Source organism: Pectinophora gossypiella, chromosome 3, assembly GCF_024362695.1.
Source record: "Pectinophora gossypiella chromosome 3, ilPecGoss1.1, whole genome shotgun sequence".
NCBI classification, from domain to species: Eukaryota; Metazoa; Arthropoda; class Insecta; order Lepidoptera; family Gelechiidae; genus Pectinophora; species Pectinophora gossypiella.
Window position 1 is genome coordinate 10,902,923 of NC_065406.1, and position 21,667 is coordinate 10,924,589.

General features: G+C 38.2%; 2 protein-coding genes across 4 annotated transcripts in view; both read left to right on the forward strand.

Moving 5' to 3' along the window:
* The first annotated feature begins 151 nt into the window (after window positions 1-151).
* LOC126382283 (zinc finger protein 260) lies at window positions 152-2,235 on the forward strand. The gene is made up of 3 exons (XM_050032099.1): window positions 152-1,087; window positions 1,302-1,499; window positions 1,579-2,235. Exons 1-3 carry the CDS (start codon window positions 214-216, stop codon window positions 2,226-2,228), a joined length of 1,722 nt encoding a protein of 573 aa, XP_049888056.1. The 5' UTR covers window positions 152-213; the 3' UTR covers window positions 2,229-2,235.
* Window positions 2,236-2,557: 322 nt separating this feature from the next.
* Window positions 2,558-21,667, forward strand: part of LOC126381944 (E3 ubiquitin-protein ligase TRIP12) — a 54,465-nt gene continuing 35,355 nt past the window's right edge. For 2 of the 3 annotated variants that reach the window (XM_050031534.1, XM_050031536.1), the window contains exons 1-2: window positions 2,558-2,916; window positions 19,676-19,922. In XM_050031534.1, the coding sequence (XP_049887491.1) occupies window positions 19,864-19,922 (59 nt within the window). In that variant the 5' untranslated portion in view covers window positions 2,558-2,916; window positions 19,676-19,863. Of the gene's footprint in view, window positions 2,917-19,390; window positions 19,593-19,675; window positions 19,923-21,667 lie in introns of those variants that run through there. The other variant, XM_050031535.1, reaches the window with a different exon arrangement.

A 21,667-nucleotide genomic window follows, 5' to 3' on the forward strand; every position in this document is an offset into this window, starting at 1 on the left:
ACAAATAAATTTAAATATTCGGTACTCTTTAAAATAGCATAATTATACTAAAAAAACTTTTAGAATTTAAATCATGATGTTAGATTTCTTGAAACGGTGCCAAACTATATGTAGATTTCCAAAAATAACTATTACAAGATTTAGTCTCACGCGTTTGGACCAGTATGCAAACGTTCTTTAAAAATTAAGTAATATTATAAAAAATTTAAAACAATGAGTGCTGACGCTGCCTCTTTACCTTGTCCGATATGTTCGCATACTGGAGTGTTCGATTCTGTGCAATCACTGAGAGATAGATTAATATCTGTATCTACCAATACTATATTGTGCCCAGTTTGTCAAGAAGAAGTATCTGGTTTAGATAAACTTACTATTCATTTATTTAGTCATGTGAAAATAGTACCTAAAAATGGAAATATAAAAACTGATGATTCAAAGGATTCAAGAAGCAAATCGAAGTCGGAGAACCAGACTGTGGTTAAGTTGCAGCAAAAAAAATCAAAACCACCGACGGCTAAAAATAAAACGACAGCTGCGCCAAATACGCCAGTTAAATTTGTAAAGATATATCCAAAGCTACCGGTAATATCGTTAAATACGGTGCCTGTTATAGATATATCGCGCAATCAGCCATTAGAAGAATGTGTGCAAGCTGGCAATCCTATTTATGTACCGACTGTAAAAACAGAAGTATCGTTTACACAAACAAACACTACATGCAACGTCTGCGGACTGCAGTTCGTTGATGCTAATATTTTGAGAATGCACAGATGTTTAATTCATAATATTGATGAAAACTCTAATATAAATTCAACCCGTTATCATTGTCACATATGCCCTAAAAACTTTAAGATGAGGGGTTCTCTAATGGTTCACTTAAGAGTTGCTCACTTTGGGTTTTCTTCAACGGAAGGTGGCTCCGAATCAAATTCAGATAGGAACTATGAAGGAAAAAATGTTAATCAACCTGCAGACGATAAGCCAGTCAACCCTGAGAGAATTGATAATAAACAGTGGCAATGTGATGTTTGTCGAAAATGTTTTACGACGAAGTACTTCCTGAAGAAACATAAACGATTGCATACAGGTTAAAACAATTGGCGTAGGTAATTTATACTAACAAAATGTAATATGATTACTGCAAGCGCGATATTTATTATAGCACATTAATAGATCGTTACTAAGCTTGAGCTTAGATTTTTGGCTTTCTTATCAGCTTACTTTCTAATTTACAAGAGTGGATCGAATTTTCAATTATGGTGCTATAGTATTATTTTGTTTAACATTGAAACTTGTTTCAGGCGAGACTCCGTATGCGTGTACGCAATGCAACAAGACGTTTACCTTTCAACAATCGTATCATAAACATCTCTTGTATCATAACGATGAGAAGCCCCATACGTGCAGTTATTGTGGCCGCGCTTTCAAAGAGCTGTCAACCCTGCATAACCACCAACGCATTCACACAGGAGAGAAACCTTTCTCTTGTGAAACATGCGGTAAGAAAGACAAATTGAGCTCAATATTTTAACTTTAAAGCAAGTTTTCGCTGGATGACTAATATTTCTAATTTTGCAGGTAAATGTTTCCGTCAGCGAGTTTCATACTTAGTTCACCGGAGAATTCATACTGGGGTCATGCCCTATAAATGCACAGCATGCGAGAAAAGCTTTCGCTATAAAGTGTCACAGAGGACACACAAATGTCAGGCTCAACCACCGGGAACAGTTGTACGACAAACAGGAGACCTTGTTGAAAAATTGAAGAAGAAACATACTGATACAAGTGAATTGCTGGATGACTGTAACCAAAATTCAAATAATTATAAAACAGTTGAAGTAATTTCTTCAGCATTTCCGGAAGTATCTGAAGCAAATGCAGAGTTAGCTCTTAGAGGAGCTAAATTATCATTGGAAGATATGGAATCAGAAAATTTTTCCTTGATTGCAGAAGCTTTTAATGAAAATAATCAACATCCAAGTACCAGTTATGGAACAGAAATTAGAAATGACGTATCAGCAGTAGCAGATAATGAACTATTTCAATCAAATATTGACGAATTTATAGATACGATTCCAACTGCAGACAAAAGTGTGCCATCGCCATCGGAAATATTGAAGAACTTGTGTCTTTCTAAAGATGAAGACTATATTGGAATTTTACAGAATGTAGATGACACAAAAAGTTACAATAATAAAGAATTTGATGTATTTTATAACGGGTTATAAAAATAAACGTAGTTTTATTTGTTGTTAACTAATCAATCTGACTTCGCCTAGGATAGTCTAAGAAATAATCATAACAATAAAAATCGCATGCAAATCCATTCAATGGTTCTATATTTTACCCCGAACATATTATAAATAAAACGGAATTTCTTAATTAAAGTGACGATATGATTTAAATGAAAAATAACCTTGATAAAAAACAAACAAAAGTTTTACTAAAAATAGTCGTTTTCATAAAAACCGTAAAATAACGGTAACTATCGGTTTTTTGCTTTATTAAACAGCTCTATAATATGTAAACTTCTTCTGTACTTGGCCAATCACGGCAGTGCTCGGTTGGTGAGCGTTCGTTTATTTGTGTGTGCTGAGAAAAAAACACAATGAGCAACCAGCTGTTTTTGTTCTCGACTGTGTGCTTGAAAATCAGTGAAAATCTAGTATGGATCAAAATTGAATAGTGTCATTTCATCTTAACAGTGACAATTTGTGAACTGCATGTGAATTTAAATAATTCCTTGAAATTTACGTAGAGTAAATGTATTAAATCGATTGAAGGTTTGTCAAACACCACTCCCGATAAATGGACTACGTTTTCAGTTACTTATTACGCCTTATTTTGCTCGTGCGATGTGTGTAAATTAGGCCAACTGACTACTCTCTGTTGATCGCTGGAGAACTCCTTAAATAGGTGAGTTGTTGCTTTATGTCGTAAATACTATAATATTTATTGATTATAGTCGTACTGCGTTCTCTTGGTAACGTTGAGGCAGCCTATTTTGTGAGAAGGTCATGATGCAACAACGTGATTTTTAGTCACTTCCTCATTTATGTAGTCAACAAATGGATTATTTGCTGGCTAAGGAAAATTATTTTGTTCTAGTACCGTTTCGTGTACTAGTCACATTACTAATTAAGTTAGATCCATGTTTCATAGCTATGAACAAAATGTTTCAAGGCTTTATGAATAGTCTTTTATGCCACATGAATGCATTATGAGTGGTTGAAGGTATCTTTAAACAAAAGAATAATGCAGTACATAAAAGCTCCAGCAATGTCATTTGCAATTAATATTTTAAGTAATACACAATAAAGTGTGAATGCAGGCAAAGCTAAAAATTTATGCAGATTTTTATTGTTCAGCCCTTTACTCTTGAATGGTACCTACTTTTTAGGTTTTGGCATATCACTCTGTTTTGATAGGAAAATAAACTGCTTTTATAGGGTGAGAGCTCTCAGCACTCCCTGATTGTCCGGCCAAGTAGTTAATGCCATCTGCGGTAAACTATAATAAGTCACAAAAAATAACAATCTTTTAAAATAATTGCTGTTTTATATAATACCACCCTACCTGCTTACGCAATTAAGTTCTAACATCAGCTATTGTAAAAATAAAGAGATTGTTATTCTTCTGTTTTCCTGGCTTGTCAGTTTCATTCTGTGAACTAAGATCCTTTAGTTTTTTTAGAGATGTTTACAGGGTGTATTAAAAATTATACCTGTTATACTTAAACATTTATAATAATCTCACTAGGTACTCTGTGCAGGCCAACTCCTGATGCTGGTGGGATATAATACCAGAGAGTAGATAGACTGTAACATATTAAACAGCATGCTCAGCCTCACTACTCCATTGCAGGTTAATAGAGATACCTGGACTAGTGATGGGGCAATTTACCTGGTATTTTTAGAAAATTCCCTGTTACAATAAAAAGGGGAACACTGCCCATCTAATATAGTTGGTAGGAAGGGTAAATAAAAGGGTGTAATTGGAAATTTTAGCTAGCTCCAGTGGCTTTAACATTAAAAAAAATGCAGGCTGCACTTTTTAGTCTCACTTTACTCATTGAATTTTTTAAAGTGCACTTTTTAGTGCAGTTTAAGTAATTTAGGATATCGATTTGATATCAAAACAAAAAGGTAATAAATATTATGACAGTGATAAGATAGATAACTAGGTACTTTAATAAGCTACAGGCATGGCACAGTCACCAATCCTTGGACAATACAACAACAGATGATAGGTACAAGGCTTTTTGTTATTTTTTTATCTTAATCAATTCCTATTTGTTATCTTCATTCAACATTATAATAACATAACACTAAATATTATCGTAAATTTGTGTGCTATAATATTCCTAAAAGTGGGATTTTGTTGTGTGAATGATTCAACACATAAGTTCAAGACTACATTCTCAATTGGGCAAGAGGTACATCCATTACAAGATACACTGAGTACCCATGGAATTAATTCCTTTATAGGTAAATAATTATTTTGTTATCATAGACACTGTGTCACCCATATGATTTTGGACACTCACATAGTTTGAAAGTATATTTTTTATTACATTACAATTATTTGTAAACAATGATCAAGAAATCACTGATATTTTCACACAATACATGAGCAAGTAATCGTGATGTCGTATCTTGATCAAAATGATGTAATATTTTTTTTTTTAAGAAAGGTGTGTATAATACCTATTCGCATCAATTTTCTTACGCCCATACATATTTCTTGGAATTTGTAGGTATTGGGTCACTATGTCAGTCGACTACCCGCGTCGTCAGTCGCGAACTACGTGTTGTCGACTTACTGGTGAATTTTATCTTGACATTATAGGCACAGCGATAAGTTATCGCCGCAAGTTTGCCATTTTGTAACGCATATATGTCAACCAATATTGCACTTCTGTAAACCATCGCATTATTTTACATCGATACGATGTTATTGACGTTATCGGGTAGTCATTAAACAAAGTTATTACTAGAAGACTTTCCACGCGGGGTTGCAAATGTCAAATTATCCACCTAGTTTTGAATAAATGAAATAAATAGCAAAGGGAATAATTTGTATATTAAACTTGCCTAGTTAATTTTAAGTGATAGATAAGTATGTACATAGCCTTAGTTACATCATTATTGCGCAGTACTATGAGACATACTATGAGATATACTTACGAGAAAATTCATTGTTTATAGAAGTTTTAATCATGTAAAATATCAATGATATCTAAAATGCATGAAATGGCGAAAGGTCGATAACAAAAACAGTCGCTAAAACTGTCTCAGGGGTCCATGTAGATCGTTAACAGCGTTCGTAAACTTTTAGAGATTTTAAACGGATAGCCATTTTAATGAGATCTGTTGCTATTCTTGCACTGGCGCGTTATATACGGGTGGTATAAAGGGGCGCTAGCGGTGCGGGGGTCTGGTATATTGGCAGGGGTAGCTGGCAGGTCTGCGTCTATGGACTGTATCGATCGCGGCGGCGGCGGCCCGGCCGCGAGCAGACACCTCTGCTCTACCCACACACTATGCTCGATTACGCTCTTACATTGTTTTAAATAAACATTACAGCCGACGTGGCCAGCAGCAAGCTAACATACTGGCTATGGTTAGCACAAAACGTATTCGCAGTTGATTAATTGCGAACCGCATATTTCTGCGATTGGTACATAAATATATTTTTATTGTGACCATTCTGAGTCGACTTCTGTACATACAATAATTACTAGGATCGTGGCGTCGTTGTATTCACCTTTGTAAAGAATCTTGTAACAGCGTGGGAAGTTCCTTTGTTGTCAATTGCTGTAATCGTAATTCATTTCCCCGAAGCTAATTTCGAACATCCTTTGTTGTAGCATCGTACTCTCGATAAATGGATTTTAATATCTGTTAGTGAATATTGTCCAGTACGAGGTACGTACCTAATAATAAAAGCCGTCAGTCACATCATTAAACAAGTGAGCACAATCGACAACGTACCTTGTCACGTTTGTTTCGTTATTCGTAAAACTAACCACAACATGCTAGCGAGGTGTAAATATATCGATAGAGAATTATTCAATATCTTCAATCATCAATATCCTTGTCTGCCAGCCACTTAGAGCGTAGCTCTTATGTAACACTGCAAGTAGCATTTTTCTATCCAGCCTACCAAAAAAACGAAAATCGGACAGTAAGTACTGGACACAGGCACAGAATCACAGAAGGATACCTTACATGTAGGGATCTAGTTTGCATTTGATGGGGGAGTTAAAAATGCATATCGATCGATCAGTCTAGACTAGGACATGCGTCCCGCCCGGGATGCTTAGGTATCTTCTTATTGTCGACACTCTGTTTATATTTTGCTTTTAGTTGAATACTATTATATATCAAACGTCTACTATTCAACCCATAACAGCTACCCTCAGCGCTGATGCTGCTGCTATTGCACTTTCTATTCTCATAACGAATCGTATAAATCTACCGAAGCGGAGAGGAGAGAAAAAACTATCAATAAGATTTCTGTATTTATCCATAACCCGTGAAAGCAGAAATAATGCGGAATCTATAAAAGTATACCTTTGTCTGTTTGTTATATTTTCTTGGCATTACCGCGGAAATTCATTTGGTTCTTGCAAGAAAAGTCAAAAGAATAATGAGTTATGTAGAACGTATCGATATTCAGTGCCGGGCACTAATTGTCTATCGACGCCCTAGTCTAGACATTACATTAGCAGAGTCTGGTGTGAAATTGGTTGGAGCGGGCTTTTAGAAATATTGTAGGGGACAGCCAGCGTCGCCATGACCCTTTATCGTTGCGAGAAACATAACATGGAAGCGGGGACGACAGACCTCAAAATTAAATTGTTTTTCGTACTTTCGATTAAAGATTAGAGTTTGTAGTACAAATAGATACATATCTATCAAATCACTATCACTGAAATAATATGTCTGATTCATTTATTCAACATACAATTTGTTTCTGTGTCGATAAATATTTCTGTATTGGTCTGAATAAAAGTTTAACCACGAATTACTTGTAAATGGATCATCTAAAATTATACCGCAAAGTTGGTCAATACGATAGAAACATGAACTCAATACTTGAATCGGCATAACAACATGAAGCCTATGCGACCACCGACTATGCGACCTTAAAGACGAAGTCGTCTGAACTTGGTAGAGCTACATATGTTTATCTTCACGGCTCGTTGGTTTGTTGTGGTGTTCGCAGCCCGTGGTAGTTGTACTTATCAGATTATGTAACTCTACTCGGACAGAAATAGTTGAGACGCCACCGCCACTCCGCTTGCTTTCATAAAGCTCTCTTAGTATGTCACAGCAGCGCCAGCTATTTCATCCATGTCCACATTTATAAATTCCAAATATAAATTTAAATCCGCATCCGCATCTAAAGTATATCCAGTTGTGGACTGTGATAGTGTGACGAATGGTCGGCGCTGATTATAGTCCAAATAAAACTATAGCCCCTCGTGCAAATCCTTTCATTCTCAGAACATTTATTCTTAGATCGGATTATTATAAAAACAACCTCACCAAGTCTCCAATGTGTTGTTACTATTCTACTTATAAAGTAACTTGATTTGCTTTCATTTCACATTATTTATTATAAAAATGGTGAACTTAAAGAGGTTATTTTCGTGATAGGTGGCTATTTATTCGTGATTGGCTCACTTGTTGATCATACCGGAACCTATTTATGGCCTGTATCTATTGATCGCTTTCTTCGTAAGTCGTGTCGTCATTCACAACGTATGCATGATCCTTATAAATATTTTGAACTTGCTCATTAAATTAAACTTAATTTGTACTCAAATGCATCTTGATAACATGTAGTATAGTAAGTATAGCTATTAAGTATGACAAATAATCTATGTAATGATCTTTCAATATAATCAGTATTAATCATGCATTCGCTGGTTTTACTTGCCTCTTCGACGTCCGTCCCTATATGGCGACCCTGCCAGGATAAAACAAACAACAAAACCCCCTATAAACATACCATGCAAGCAATAACATGCAAGTCCTTGACATGGCTAGGCGAATCACGAGTCTGAAGTTGAAATGTGTCAGACACTAGACTCAGAGGCTAGACGCGAGGATGGTCGGTGGACAAAGGCCGTCACAGAAGGGTGGTCACGAGAAGGGAAAAGGTCACTGGTAAGACCAGCAGCCCGGTGGTCAGTTGACATCTTTGGAACGGCGGGAAAGTTGTGGATAAGATTAGAGCAGGACCGGAAGGGTGGTGCAAAATGGAGGGGGCATATGCCCAACAGTGCGATGATGTGGGCTGACTGATGATGAATTTACCATGCAGATTGTCGAATCCTATTATCGCGATAGAAGTCAATTTCAAGGATCCTAAGACACGACACAGAAGGAAAAGAACATTCATACATTTTCTCATTTGTGCAAATGAAAATTCTGAGCTGCATCGTACTTCACACATGACGTTGTTAAACAATGTACGCAAAACACTCCATCAAAGACGCCAGTTTACGATTGTGGTTTTATGCAAGTTATCGTGTGGGCTGATATTGCTCTCACGATTACTTACTCTTGCCGACTGTATCCGATTTATGCTCTTCTGTAAATTTGTAATCATCGAACATGTATAAAGACAACATTTTTAATTCAGGAAATTATGTCACCCACCCAACAGTTGCCAATATCTGTAAACTTTACGATTTGAATTACAATTTTACCACTTTCCAACATAAGCGAGTTGCTGCTGATAAGTTTTCTCTGGTTTCTTATAATAACCGCAGTGTAAATGTTGCAAATGGCGTGAGTCCCATTAGTAGTGAGCTAAGCAAGCCTACCATTCTATACAATATTGGCCTAGTTGCCAGTGTTGCGTAAACGGCCGTAGACTTGAACTCATTCTTTCCTACGTTGGCACACTTAACGAACACGACTAATAATATCGAGTGGATCTCTCTGACATTTTCTGCTGTAATTTGCATTTCGTAAATAAACTCAATGACACACAATATTCCCAACAAAACTCGTTGGTTTACACATAAAGCTAAACATTGTGCTAAAACGCTGCCATCACAATAACGACATTGACGATCATGTGACGTTCTCTTGCTTTATTTCCGAATCAAAATTTTGCTGGATAATAATTTGGCGCGAGTGGTACTGTTTTGCTGCTAAGCTATCAACAGACTAATTTTCCAGCGTGGCAGTATTCGTAGAATCGTTTATATTCCGCGTTAATCCGTGAAAAGCCAGTCCGCGGTCGCAGTAACGCAGGGCATTATGCAAGCGCCACAGGCAGCCGTCACGAAACCTTTTGCCTTCACCGGGCTTGCGACACCACAGCTTTCTCCACTCCACTCACACCGAAAGCGACGCTACAAGCTTTTAAATGTAGGTACTTGTATACCAGCAGCGCCCCAAATCCTACGACCTACGAACCCAATGCTTAAATATTGTAGGAGCTGAAAATTGCAAAAAATCTAAATGCGAGCGAGACTGCTCTCTTTTGTTACGAATACGTAGTGACATAAATTCATATCCGAGCTATATCAAAGTTCCCCCTCTAGCCTCCACTCGCGCTCCACCTCGCTTCGCCTGCGTCCTTTGTTCTCGCAACAAAACGTATAAAATTTATTTTAGTTAATTGGGGCGTTTGCCCGTTTTCGTTCGTGTCGCAGGCATACCATGTCACATTTTCATCTCCGCCGTGATGTTAGATTATAACTGGTTATGATCTTCTGTATTTTTTAGTTGTGGTAATTCGCAACAGTACTTGTTTATTATGCAGGAATCGATTTCATTAAGCGCAGTGTATTTCAGTCGCGTGCGAAGCAATATTGCAGTCAACTGACGGTGTTACGTTCGAGACTGGCAAGCATCCGCGAACACCTCTGCAACGGGCTTTACTAAGCAAAAACATTGTCTTTGTGAGCGTCGATAGGGTTACTTTACAACCCTGGTTGACATGGTTTTTTAACAACCGCGATGCCTTATCTTTATTGGGTTTGTTTATATTTTTCTAGACACCTTGTTAATTTTATTTCTCGTCTAGCGTGTCCCTGACGTACCCGTACAGAAATAGTGGCGTCTCACTCGTGTACCGAGCCCAATGAGTCGTTGGCGGAGTCTCGTTACGTTTTACTATGCAGCTCCCACCCTACTCATAAAAACTACAATGAATCTTGTGAAGGTGTGCCTGAGGTTCTACCCACAGGTGCAGATTTGTCCTGTAGGTACGTTTTTCTTGATTTAAATCATTCCGTACATATCCAATTCAAACACTTAATTGCTCACAAAATCCAAGACGTTTATGCTCAATCCTTCCCAGAAACTTTAGGATAGCACCAAAAAGCCAAAAGAAATTATTATTCCACCGGCAGTTAGTTTGAAATTCAGAATCGCATTGTTTCCATACTGCTGTATTATCTCGGGTTTGTACGCGATAAGTGAGGTGGGTTTGCACTGCGCAAATGACTTGTATCTACAGTCAACAATGCATGCCGTACACATAGCGTGTGAGACATTTTGATGAGACGAGGGCGAGCTCGACTCTTATTAATTAAGTAGGTACCTATTTTCGCTTAACTAGATTGAAGGTGGTTGACTGTCAACGTATCAGTGAACCTATCTTTAATTGAGAGGCTGCTCTGGCTGGGTGCATTATTTGCAGGGGCTTCATACGGAGGGTCGGGCGGTCGTTGAACCCGTAGGGCTCCGGAGTCGCGTGTGTCGGCGCGGGGGCGCGGACGCACTGGGCCGGTCGTTGACTCCCCCTGGGGTGCACCCCGACAGATTGATTTCGCTGCACTCCCGCTAATGGCTCCGACGCTATCTGCTATGCATATACTTGTATTTGTGCATATTTACACTGAACATTCAACCCATAAACATAGTTATCTTTACTCGTTACTAAAATAACTCACTGTGGTGTAGATTACGAGACGTGTCGTGTCGCCCTATGAACAGCGCCATTTTCTCGGGCACGTCGTGTTCTTGTAACAATGACATGACGTCACGTTATGTGGGAGAAGGTGATGGAACTGGAAACTCTTGGAGCGTGGAACCCGCTCATGTTTTCCTTTGCACAGTGAGACTTGTCCATTATAACTGTTCCTATGCGCAGCTAGTTATTATTTACGTCTTGCGTGTGCGATTCATCTGTGATGTGCTTGCTTCCTGCTTAGATTTATGTGACACGGTTCTGCTATGCATTACTAAAATATTGGTATTGATAACTTTCAATGGTTTGAAATTCTCGATTTGTTGATGTCTACTCTATTATATGAACCAGTTTCAATATATCTCGTTATTTAATCACTCAGGTACTCAAAGATGAAAGTTCCGGTGAAATTCCAGTAGTTTTATGCCTTATGGGTTAGACGTGACAAAAAACGTTAACCATTTGGTCTCGTTTCCAAACATTTGGTAGCGAGGGGAGCCAGAATGTTTTCGGACGTTTTTTTGTGCGTAGAGTATTCTACCTGTGAGTGAACAGCTGATATCTTTGTATGGAGTACATTCAAACAGACGTTTTACGATATTGTTGTTGTTTACATGCCGCCTGACAAACAATCAGCTGGTGGACATACCTCCCCCATCCGCTATTATTCTTCAATTTATTTTTCAAGTTATCAAAGAAAAATGTGATTGTTCCGGGCATATTGCGTGATTGGTAGCACTCGTAATAACATAACAAATATGGCGATTGAATTGAACAGTTGGCCGATGTAGTGGTAATTCGGGATTTGTTCGAAATGACGATATTAAAAAGGTCTTGTTGCCGTGGAGTTTTGTATAGGTGGTTGATTGTCAACAATACGGTAAATGGATGTTCGGTAATATGAAGAGGTGTGTTGTATGTGTGTGGATGTGTGTGCTCGTCGGCAGTGATAGGGTGTCGGCGGCGTCGTCGAGGCGAGCGGGTTTGCACGAGATCACAGCACCAGCGCGGGTTGTCGACCCGCGGCCTTGGAGCTCAGCCCCTCGCCTCATGCCACAAACCTAAAACAACACTTTAATTCCCTACTCCTAAAGCGCAAACTTCCTCAACACGTTCACAAATTCGAACAAAAACCGTGCTCAAATAAAACTTGCCAAAGTTAATCTTGTATCTTGGATGGTCTTATTCTTAAAACTTGTGGGCTTGTAGTGCCAGTGCCATAGCGCGAACAAATGCATGGACGTAATAGCTGTTTTAACATACGCTGTCAAGTGTCTGTGAATGATGAACAGTAGGAGTCGGCCCACCTATTTAAATAATTGAATACGTCATTTGTTACCTCAACACTCGTACAACTCGAAGGCTATGACGTGTTACCTATTCAGCTTCCATGTTTTTATTCACCGTCTTCAAAGTAAGGAAATGAATTTCATTTCAACAAGGCGTTTGTTTTACGATGTTTTGTTCTCTGTTATTTAAAAATCTATGACGTATAGGTAAATTCCAACGTCATGACTTCATATTCATAACATTCCTAGAAAAATACGTAATTCATTATCGCTTTTACAGAATCGAAATAAAAATAAGTGACTTTTCAATTTTGGCGAAGTCACTAGAGGATAAACGCCCGAAGTCAAGGAAGGTCATGTTGGAATAACAAATCAGCGTCGACGCTTATTTTTTTTGCTTGTGCCGCGGTCCGCTCACGCGCAGGTTTAATAACACGATATCTGACCGGAACCGAAACGTGTGGCGTACATCGCTACGCTCACATGCTATTGACCTATAAAGGATCCACTTGTACCTGCCGATGCATCGGGGCCGGCGATAGCTTCGTCATCTCGTCTACCTGCGTCTATACTATATACTCGTAGCAACATCACCTGGCACCCTCTTGCTTTATTTTCCATCTCGCAGACTCTGCTTGCAATTGAATTGTAACTGGACTGGTTTATTTTAAACAGGTCCCCGGTTTAATGTCCACTAGTGAGTCGTTTGAATCTCGTGGATTATCATTGAAAAGCTCATAGAATTCAGTAATGTACCTATATGTATGCCGGCTGCCAACCGGTAGGTAATGGACCTAATTCATTATAATTTTGTTTCTTTAACTACAATCCTGTATATTTTACGCAAGAGAAGTGCAGTTTATTGCTCTTACATTTTATTTTACCAAGTATTTTAAAACGAATTATCGTAATAAAGAAATGTTGGTTCTAATAACTTCCTTTCTAAGGATTTACAAAGTAATGTTATATTACATCAATGTATAATGCGTGTTGGTCGGGTTGTCACCGATACAGACTGCTACCTCTATTCATTAGGCATGCATCGATCTTTACTGATTTCCTGGGGTGGGTGAGGTTGGGGTCATACTATTGTTTCTAGCAGACATTTTGTATACAATGTTGATCTAGCCATTCTACTGCGTTGCATTTGTTTCATATAGTTAGTATACAAAACGTTGTTTTTCACACACTCTTGTTTGAGCAAATATTAAACTGTTTTATAGGTATCGGTAATTGCTAAAGAACAATTGTATCCATTTACTTATTTATAGATTTAAAAGTCATATTTTACTCCGTTTTCCTAATGTGATTTAGAAGTTATGATAGGATTGGTTTCTTGGAAAAGCTGGCTCTTGCCAACATGTAAGGAATATTAGTTAGTTCGATTTTGAACACTATCATAATCGGATTTCTTACAAACAATCCCGAGTTTCATGTACTCCGAGTGCAGTCTACAGAATTATGCAGCGATTGGGTATATTTATATCCAAAACAGCTAGTCCATATTGGTGGGGGCAGGCGGAGCGGCGAGTGGACCGGACACCGCGACACCGAGCGCGACTCCGGTCGTTCACCAGCGCCTGGCCCTTTGCCCTGCCTACGGGACGCGATACGGTCCACGCATAAACATAACATAATATATGCACGCGGCGCACTCGTTGATTTAAGTCCTACTTTCGTGGATTCATACATTGAAACTTCTCGCCACCAGACGCCCAAGCTGTCTCCAGCCTTATTAATGTTATGATTACGTACTTTTAGTGCAACATTAACTTGCGTACTTACGATTATATGTTTTTTAACAGCCTTGTTACCGGTTTTATCAAAGCTGCTACAACTTTTTTGGTAGTAACATATACGGTTTAAGTTATCATGCAATGTGGGACTGGTCGTAATCTTGCATATAGGTACCGAATCTATGGGCTAAGATTACGAAAGCGCAGACCTCTGCAGAGATGAATTCGATACGTTTCCACATAACTGTCCGGAAGAGGCGCTAGAGATATAGTTGGGGAAAAAACAGAGAGGGCTTCTAAAATTTCTAATTATCTGCGTCTTCTTGCACGCGGAACGCTTTTTAAAATCGAAAGTCACTGCCACTTCTACAAGTAATAAATCTCTAACGCGTAATAAAAGTTAGCGTTACAAGTAGCTATCATGATCTGCGAAGGTTTATGTAGATTTCGGTTTTAAGGTCGAGCCCAACAATGCTGCCCTTGATCGACGCTCGACTTGTTGCATTTTTAACTATCTAACGACTTACGCAATACAATTGAATACGAAAATAATGTGTGCCAGTAACTTGAGGTAATGAGGGTACGTCGGATGAGCTGGTCATGCGCGTCGGTACGAGTACTACATGCGCTACTGCACTACATCTATTTCGAAGCCAGTAGGTAGGCAATAAAGTTTATCAACCACCAATATAAAAAATATGCTTATTTATTTATTTTTGGTAGTGAATATTGGGTATGGCAGAAGAAGCCTGAAAGTAGGATCAATGCCGTAGAAATGAGGTCTTTGCGTAGCATCTGCGGTGTGACGTTGAGTGATAGAGTGAGAAACAGTGTGATAAGACAGAGATGTGGTGTAAAAGACGATATAGTGACTAAGATTGAGAAGGGAATGTTAGGTTGGTTTGGACACGTAGACCGGATGAAGGATAATAGAATTGCAAAAGCGGTATATAAAGCGAAAGTTGATGGTAGGGCTGGCAGAGGAAGACCGAGACGGACTTACGATGACCAAATTGGAGATGTCCTTAGAAAAGGTTTAATACGATCTACTCTGAACCGGCGTGCGTGTATGAAGCGATTGATGAATGTGGAGGAAGCAAGAGAAGTGTGTCAGGATCGAAGCAAATGGAATTCTATAGTCTCTGCTTACCCCGGTGGGAAATGGGCGTGAGTTTATGTATGTATGTATGTATGTTTATTTATAAATACCGTTTATCTATCGTTTAAAACGAGGACATGTAACTAGTCTAATAACCAGTTACTAATATTTTGACTACCTTTTCATACATTTTTGAATGACTCATCCGGGTGGCCAAATATGTGCTGAATGTCCCAATAACGCTGACGTGGTGATGAGGTGTGTGAGTAATCAGTACTGGGGGGTTAAAAAGGCCACATCGAAGCAATTCATTTAAAAAAGAAATATTGCTATTTGTCATTTGATTGCACTGCGCACTTACTTTTATATGCGCAAATGTCATAACATACATAACATAAACAGCCTATATACGTCCCACTGCTGGGCACAGGCCTCCCCTCAATCAACCGGAGGGGGTATGGAGCATACTCCACCACGCTGCTCCAATGCGGGTTGGTGGAGGTGTTTTTACGGCTAATAGCCGGGACCAACGGCTTAACGTGCCCTCCGAAGCACGGAATCATCTTACTTTTTTCGGACAATCAGGTGATTCAAGCCTGAAAAGTCCTTACCAAACAAAGGACAGTCTCACAAAGTGATTTCGACAATGTCCCCATCGGGAATCGAACCCGGACCTCTAGATCGTGAGCCTAACGCTCTAACCACTAGACCACGGAGGCTGTTAAATGTCAAATTGCAATATTGCTTTTTTAGATAAATAGCTTCGATGTGGCCTTTTTAACCACCCTGAACGTTCAGCTATTACGATGTGAAGTGACTTATCAACGTTTCATTTAGCTGAATGTTGTTCCGGTAGTATCTGGAAAATGGTAATATCTGGGCCCTAGAGTCAGGGTATGTGGAGAAAGCTGAGCACAGTGTAGCCGGTAATAATGGTGTGGAAACCAGTAAGAGAGTGTGCGTTTGCGTTTAGATATAGAGCGGAGTGCCGTCCGGCCTTGCACGCCGTTAGAGTTAGCTACCCGGGTAATTAAAGACCAACCTTCAAGCGATGAATGTTTAAAATTGTACTACACAGAGGCAAACGTGAAATATAGTAATCTTATTTATTACACGCGACACTACTATCATATTATAATATCATACATCAGAGCCCAAAGCGAATAATTATTATAAAATAGATACATAGTACATACACACACGTATAATAGGTATGATGAAGTAAGTAGGTACTTATTTAGGTAATTACTTACCTACGTTATTATTTTTTTACATCCATAGGCAGTAGGTACCGGTTCTTCAACAAATAGCGCCACTAAGTAGGTAGGTCCTTAGCTTCCTACTTGGAGAGTCTGCTTACACAACCATTCCATTTCGCCCATTTTCATGTAAAAGTATCTATATTATAACCGCGTGAGTCATCGTGAAACAAAGAAAAAATTGCGAAAACATGTTAAAACTTTCAGAAGAAGCAACAAAACATGTTTTTTCCCCTTTAAGGCTTTAACGAAAGTTATTGTGAAAATGCCCCGAAAACGTTAAATTGAAACATTTAATGAAGCACGTAGATAGGTAGGTATCTACCTAATAATGTTTCTTAACTCAAGTTTGTTCTCAGAGTTCTCTTTCGTAGAGCTAAAGCTTCCGTCGTACAGTAATGAGCAATTTAATAATGTACCCACTTTAGGACTCTGTCGCACTAGCATATTTGACATTTAGTGAGACTTACAGTCAAAAAAGTTAATGTGACATGGTACCAAAGTGTATACATATTAATGCTCTACCTACCTACGTCATACGCAGTGATGTGCCGTTCCTGGGAATGTTCCTTCTTTGGGAACGTACCTGGCAGTAAAAAGGCGCAAAATTTATGTGTAAAAATAGCTTTATTACCTAATTATTATTGTTTTTGTTTTGGTTTTCCCCGAAGGGTAAGGCAAAGGGAACTATGCCCATACAGCCATGTCTGACGTATTTTTTTTCTTGATGATTAATGAAATGATGAAAGGTGATGATGATGAAACCTAAGCCCCCACCCTCGGAGTAGACTCTTACTCCGAACCCCAAACGAATTAACTCAAAAGTCCGCATAAACTTTTGAGTTATGAAGCGGCTTCCCGGCACGAAGCGAAAATAGGCAGATACACTTTGTTTATTAAATATTCCAATATAATAACACTCGCGAATGTCTTCCGACTAACTTAATGCGATCATTAACCACAAAACACCACTTCGTATTAATTATTTAGATTACTCAATGAAGAAAGCAACTGTCCCGTTCCCGTTTCCCGCCGAAAAGCCCTTTATTACCTAACCTTTAGGCAGATAAGGCCAGAGTTTAAGAAAGAACAATTTGAAAAAGGAAAGCAGCCAGTAACTTTACAATACAATACAAATATACTTTATTACACCAAAATAAACAGAAATAATTACAAAAAGACTCTTAACAAAGTACATGGCAAATGGCTGCTTTATCGCTTAAAGCGATTTTTTCCAGACAACCATAAGGTGAGGAAAAATGTAAAAAAAGAAAGATTACTATTAAAGAGTTTTTATAACGAGAATATTCCCACTTTGGGAACATTCCCGGGAACGGCGCATCACTGGTTATACGGGACTCGAACCCGTCACGGTAGACGATAGGTAAATAATGGCTTCCGTTTCTCAGACTCGAGCAACGAAAAATAATGCGGATATGGGATGTACGTACATACATAACATAAACAGCCTTTATACATCCCACTGCTGGGCACAGGCCTCCCCTTAATCAACCGGAGGAGGTATGGAGCATACTCCGCCACGCTGCTTCACTGCGGTTTGGGTTGGGATGTAATAATAATAAAAAGCTTATTTTGTATTGAAACAACGTACAGATGAAAACAGGTAGATATAGGTAACACAGAGAACTTGTTGAGCATGGCCAGTGTACGCGGTCGATGTCGACGGTACGTAACCTACCTATGTTGTACCTCGAGTCACCAACTACTTCGGTGACAGAACACTCCGTAAACGAGTAGGTATCTACGTCAGGAGTGCAATAGAAATAAATTATGTAAATCTTTATTTAAAGATCTTATGCAAAGATCTCTTAGCTAAAGTTACCTACCTACTAACTGTATTTTAATAATATTTTTAAGCGAACTCCACTCCCACAGACAAACCGAGGAATTGGTTTTGTAGGATTTTTATTGTATTGTGGTTTTGTGTCCTTATGAAAAATAAACATTGGTGGAGGCTACGCGGAAATGAGTTTCAAATTGTAGGCCTACCTTCCTACCTACAAAGAGCTACAAAGCGTGCAAGTGAAAATGTTTGCATTGATTGCAGTTTTATTCATTTTTCTAAGGGATAACAGGTTTATTTTCCATTTGTAATTTCCAAGTAACAGTACTTAGTTAAAAGCGAAATCCGAAATAGCCAGAATCTCGCCAACACAACGCACAGAGCTGATGTGTGCCCTGCTCTTCTAATGTACAGTTAGTTCATATAATCGTTTCTCGCTCTATCACGCTGCTTGTGTTGATATTTTTATTGTTGGTAATTTTTAACCAGTGTTGCTAGTATCGGCGAAATTATATTTATACAGTAGTTTTCAGTAAAAATGTATGTAACAAGCTACTGATTTTCATAGGTACCATTTTTTTATTGTTGCGTATAAATTCGTTATAAATATGCTTTTTTTTTATTAAAGTTTTGAATTATTCCTAACATATTTTTTGTTTTTTTAGCTTATTTATTACACTCTCAAGACTGAGTCAGGCTGAGGCTGTCGATTTAACGTTATAATTTGTTAATTTAGGCATCGTTTGTCCTTTAGTAGCCGTGGTTCAAGGTAGGTAGGCAACTTGCTAATAACGCAGACTTCGACCAATATACGCTGCCCATGCTATCTAGGAAGATAAATGTACGTTCGTTGATCTGTATAGTAATATATTGATATATGACATAATTGAAGTCCATAAGTTATCCGACGTACATTTCAAAGATCAATTTTACAAAGGTCAAGTACTTATTGTTTATCAAAGGTCAAGTTTAAAAAGCATTTTTTATTATTTTAATTAAAAGGAGTTTTATTTGAGAAGTGACAAAAATCCTCGATGAATGTATTTTATTAAAAGCCATCATTTTCAAATTATGGATTGTAATACGTCGTAATTAAAATAGCTTAAAACTAAATAAATGTGTTCTATAAAACGATTAATATTTAGTGTATTATTTACTAGAACGATAGTTTTATGTTTTTTCAATGCGTCTCGCTCTTGTAGAAAATCAATAGCAGCAAGTTGTGGTAGTATTTGTAGTTCCAAGATGGCAACATTATTTCTATGACAGCCAGCCAGCTGTGTGGAATGGAATGGATTGAAAAATATCTCGAAAAGCGTAGCCGTCCTTGATGTGTCATCCATTCCAATAATTTCATCAAAACGTGGTCTCGGAAAGAGTTAAAATTTCTGTGTGTTTATATATCAGTAAAGTGATTTGCGGAAGCATCGTTTAGCTATTGTCGGTCCCCTGCTTCGGTGGCAGGTAGTCGTAATATTAATCGTTAAAATGTTTATGTAATGCAGCATCATCGGTATCGCTGAAGGTGTTATCGTAATTGTTTGCAGATATCGGAGTGGTGTGTGAGTGCGCGGGGTAGCAGTGAGTGGTGTCGAGGGTAATGCAGTTGTGAGTGCTGGCGGTGGATGTGGCAGCGGAGTAGCGCTGGGCCGGGCATGGTGCCGGGCAGGTAGCGCGCGCGGGCGGCCGGCGCAGGCCTCACACAAGCAGCCGCGTGTGTCCCCCAGCGACGTCTATGGCCGAGCAACACAACTCACCGTCGGCGCACTCTGCACTATCGAGAGAGTCCAACGGGTAAGTTGCAAATCATGCTTATTATTCACGCCCTGAAATCCAATAAGTATATACCCATCTACATCAGCCATTTCGATTTTTTTTTCTATTCTTATTAGATAACCAGATATCTGCAGCCATTTCACCCATTTGTTATCCTACCAATCTAAGAACACACATTCCTTATGACGACAATACTGAAATAACCTGCCGCAGTCTGTGTTGCCCCTTCATTACAACCTAGGAATCTACAAGTTGACTAGGCATTTATTAGATAAGCATGTTCCACCATACACATCTTACGTCGTCAAACTTGAATCTTCTTGAAAAAATATTAAAATTATATGAGTGTAAAGTTTACAATTTCAAAGTTTTATGGAAGGTCATGAAATGGTTTATTTCATACAAGTAATTTTTTTTTTCAAATGTAATCTTTGACAAGGAAATTAAAATTTTGGGAAATGTTGCTTCTATATTTTGTAACAAATATGATTGGGCCAAATATGTCATTTTGTCTCCATGATTCAGCGTTTATTTTAACTTTGTTTATACATGGCTATCTTTTCTTCAATTTAAATAACTGGTACATAACATAAACAGCCTATACACGTCCCACTGCTGGGCACAGGCCTACCCTCATTTGACTGGAGAGTGTATGGAGCATACTCCATCACACAGCTCCACTGTAAGTTGGTGGAGGTTTTTTTACAGCTAATAGCTGGGATTAATGGCTTAACATGGCAAAGCATGGAAGAATAACTTCATTTATATAAAAAATAATAATCCCAGGTTTAAGAGATGTTGCCATTGTCTGTATAAATTAATTGTTTTGTTTTATAATCACAACTAGTGAATAGTGTAGTGTATAGTTATAAATAGGTATAATATTGTAACATATCCCTTAAGGGAGACATAGGTGCAACTTATTTGGTCACTTTGATTTCTAATAATTATATTATCATTTGCAAGGCATATGGAATGGTAGACCAACTAACAAAGAAGCAGTCTGGAAATGGCTTAAGAGAATAATAGGTCTGCTCAGGCATCAATCAAAGAAGCGAAATTTGATGCTTCTGCATTTTAAAATATGATCTCACATCAAATCTGGATTTACCTAGTCTTGCCACTGATTTATTTCAACAAAATATTGCAGAAAAAGTACAGTAAGAGGGTATTTTTAGTATACCTATTAAATTATCAAAACCAAATCAATGATGTCAATAGAGGGTATTTCATTGCTGATAACATACCTTATTCAAACATTTTAATATTTTTCCCTTTTAACCTTAACCATCTTTCTGTAAGTGTAAGTACTTGGCCTTCCCGTTGCTACTTACATAATCTTTAACTAATAACAATGTAATTACTTAAAAGAGTAATTTGGTAAACTGGTTAATGTTAGTTATTAAATGCTACTGTATTACTGTAATTGTTTCCACCTTGAACAGTTCATTGTTTTAAATTATTTAGTAATTTTTCACACAATACTTTTTAGCGGATACTATTTCTAAGCAGTAACAGCGCCCTGCACTACTCTGTAGTCTACACTTCTACACTTCAATGAGGGACTTTCCAAGCTATGTCCCCAAATGCAATACTGATGGCTTTGTACAGATTTAACATGATAATTACCTATATTCTCATTGCTCGGGTACATAATTATTAAAAAATACAATGTAATGGTAGATTCATTGCTTGGAAGGTCAGACAGGCAGTTGCTTCTGTAAAAAACCAGACCTGTCAAATCTTCAGGTTGGGTAAGAGGA

Bases quoted from the DNA above. Each gene is read 5' to 3' on its own strand.
- LOC126382283 (XM_050032099.1), top strand. From the start codon at position 214: ATGAGTGCTGACGCTGCCTCTTTACCTTGTCCGATATGTTCGCATACT. The intron at 1,088-1,301 runs GTTAAAACAATT...AACTTGTTTCAG, and splicing joins ACATAAACGATTGCATACAG to GCGAGACTCCGTATGCGTGT. The intron at 1,500-1,578 runs GTAAGAAAGACA...CTAATTTTGCAG, and splicing joins TTTCTCTTGTGAAACATGCG to GTAAATGTTTCCGTCAGCGA.